At 38.2% G+C, this 2,690-nt stretch overlaps 1 protein-coding gene across 1 annotated transcript; it reads left to right on the forward strand.

The window, feature by feature from the left end:
- Positions 1-742: 742 nt before the first annotated feature.
- Positions 743-1,699, forward strand: LOC122705679 (olfactory receptor 11G2-like). The gene has a single exon (XM_043921095.1). It carries the CDS (start codon positions 743-745, stop codon positions 1,697-1,699), a length of 957 nt encoding a protein of 318 aa, XP_043777030.1.
- The last annotated feature ends 991 nt before the right edge of the window (positions 1,700-2,690 follow it).

Genomic DNA, 2,690 nt, shown 5'->3' on the forward strand with positions numbered 1-2,690 from the left:
TAAAAGTTTATGGTAATCTCTTGATTATAAGCTCCATGAGCTCAAGATCTGTCATGGCCACAGCTGTTTCTCCAGCACTTAAAAGCCTACCTGACACAGTGAACATGTTAATAGATACTTTTGTGGCGGAGTAATATTCTATTACAATGGAATATTACTGATACAGTAATATATGTGGTGTGTATATATATATATACATATGTGTGTATACTATATCTTCTTTATCCATTCATCTATTGATGAACACTTGACTTGCTTTCATATTTGCCATTTGCAATAATGTGAATGGACCTAGAGAACATTCTTAGTGAAATCAGTCAGAAAAATACAAACACTATGTGATATCACTTATATATAGAATCTAAGTTGACCATGGATACCAAACACAGGCACATTAGAAAAACTTCATATGCACAGAAATGTAATATCATTAGTATAGGTAAACAGATGAATGAACACACTAACACAGGTAATTTATCAGAATTACATACATTCCTAGTATCTAGTTAAGCTTTCTTAGAAAAGTAAAAATTTTTCTCCGTTTCATGTTTTCCCTCTTCTCTTATTGTGAATTTTTAAAGTAATATATGTTCAGTGCTGAGTCATGAAAGCCACAGTTTTGTTGTTAAAAATTTGTTTACAATTTTATGAAATGAAAGGTAAAGAAATTGGTTTTTTTCAGGAAGAATCAGTGCACTCCATTAAAGCTCAAACCACTGTCATCCCCATGTCTTCCAGACTAATGAATGTGTCCAGCAGAGAAACCACCCACTCTGTTACCCACTTTATCCTCCTGGGCTTTCCCTCAAGCCCAGAAATGCAGCACCTCTACTTCGGGCTCTTCTCAACAGCCTATATCCTGACCCTGATGGGGAACACAGCCATTGTCTGTGCTGTGCGGTGGGATCAGCGCCTTCACACCCCCATGTACATCTTCTTGGGGAATTTCTCTTTCCTGGAAATATGTTATGTCACCACAACCGTCCCTAATATGTTGGCCCTCTTCCTGTCCTCAAGCAAGTCCATCTCCTTTGTGAGTTGTTTTGCACAGTTCTACTTCTTCTTCTCTTTTGGGTGTGACGAGGGCTTCTACCTTTGCATCATGGCCTTTGACAGGTATCTTGCCATCTGCCGTCCTCTGCATTACCCATGCATCATGACTAAAGACCTCTACACTGGCCTTGTCATCTTTGGGTGGTCCGGTGGGTTCATTCTCTTCGTAACCCCAGTTGTTCTCATTTCACGGTTGCCCTTTTGCAACCCAAATATCATCGACCATTTTATATGTGATCCTGTCCCATTGATGATGCTGTCCTGTTCTGAAGACACCACCACACAATTCATTTACTCTACTTTCAATGTTATTTTCATGATCGGCACCTTTCTCTTCATCCTTTGCGCCTATGCACTGGTGATTCTGGCTGTGATAAGGTTGCCCTCAGCAGCCAGCAAACGCAAGGCTTTCTCTACTTGTGCTTCTCATCTGGCTGTGGTAATTCTGTTTTTTGGCTCTGTTATGGTGATGTATGTTAGTCCTGGATCAGGACACCCAGTGAAAAGGCAAAAATTCATTACCTTGTTTTATTCTGTGATAACACCTTTATGCAATCCTCTAATATATAGCCTCAGGAACAAGAAGATGAAGGCTGCCCTTATGAAAGTCTTGAGATTGGACAACATGTTAATAAAATACAAATGAGAGCTAAATTTTATCTTTCAAATGCAACTCACCTTAATAAGACATGTGTAAAGTAGATGGCTAGTGAGAACCTGCTGTATAGTGTGGGTAGCTCAGCTCAGTGTTCTGTGTTGATCTAGATGGGAAGGATAGGGGGTGAGGTGGGAGAGAAGCCCAAGAGGGAGGGAATATATGTATACATGTGGCTGATTCACTTCATTATACAGCAGAAACTAATACAACATTGTAAGCAACTGTACTCCAATTAAAAATCAAAAACAAATAAACAGTTAAGCCTAAAAAAATGACAAGTGATATATTTGTCTCCAAATTCATTGTTTTATTAAGAAGCTACTATAATGAGGGCCAATTATTGCCTTACTACCACTCACCACAAAATGCAGTAGTCTATTTAAGAAAAAATATGTTTTAACAAGTGAATTCAACTTTGAAGTTGTGTGCTCACTCAGTTGTGTCCGACTCTTTGTGACTTCATGAACTGTAGCCCACCAGCCTCCTCTGTTCAATGAAATTTTTCAGGCAAGAATATTGAAGTGGGTTGTTATTTCCTCCTTATCCAGGGATTGAACCCATGTTTCTGGTGTCTGCATTTGGCAGGTGGATTCTTTACTACTGTACCACCTGGGAAGCCCCCAAAATTACTATCAAGTAAAAGCAATTTGTTATATCTAAACCTATAAGTCCCTCTATACATAATTTGGTTTCTAAAAAGAAGACAGAAGTCTACTTTGCATTACTATGTTGAAGCAACTAATAATATACATGTAATAGAGATCATAGATTGACTAGGGGATTAATACTATAAGCCAGTGATTTTCCACTGAGATATATTGACTGATAGAAAAGATCTGAGTTCGAAGGAGTTCACCTTGCCAGAGTGTAGCATTTGTCTTCACTTCAAGGAAACAGACAAATAATTTTAGTCAGACATTAGTGATTTTTGATGCAGTGGTAAATGGGATTATTTTAATTTCTCTTTCAGATACTTCAC

This window comes from Cervus elaphus, chromosome 12 (genome assembly GCF_910594005.1).
Source record: "Cervus elaphus chromosome 12, mCerEla1.1, whole genome shotgun sequence".
NCBI classification, from domain to species: domain Eukaryota; kingdom Metazoa; phylum Chordata; class Mammalia; order Artiodactyla; family Cervidae; genus Cervus; species Cervus elaphus.

Coding starts and splice junctions, on each gene's coding strand:
- LOC122705679 (XM_043921095.1), top strand. CDS start 743: ATGAATGTGTCCAGCAGAGAAACCACCCACTCTGTTACCCACTTTATC.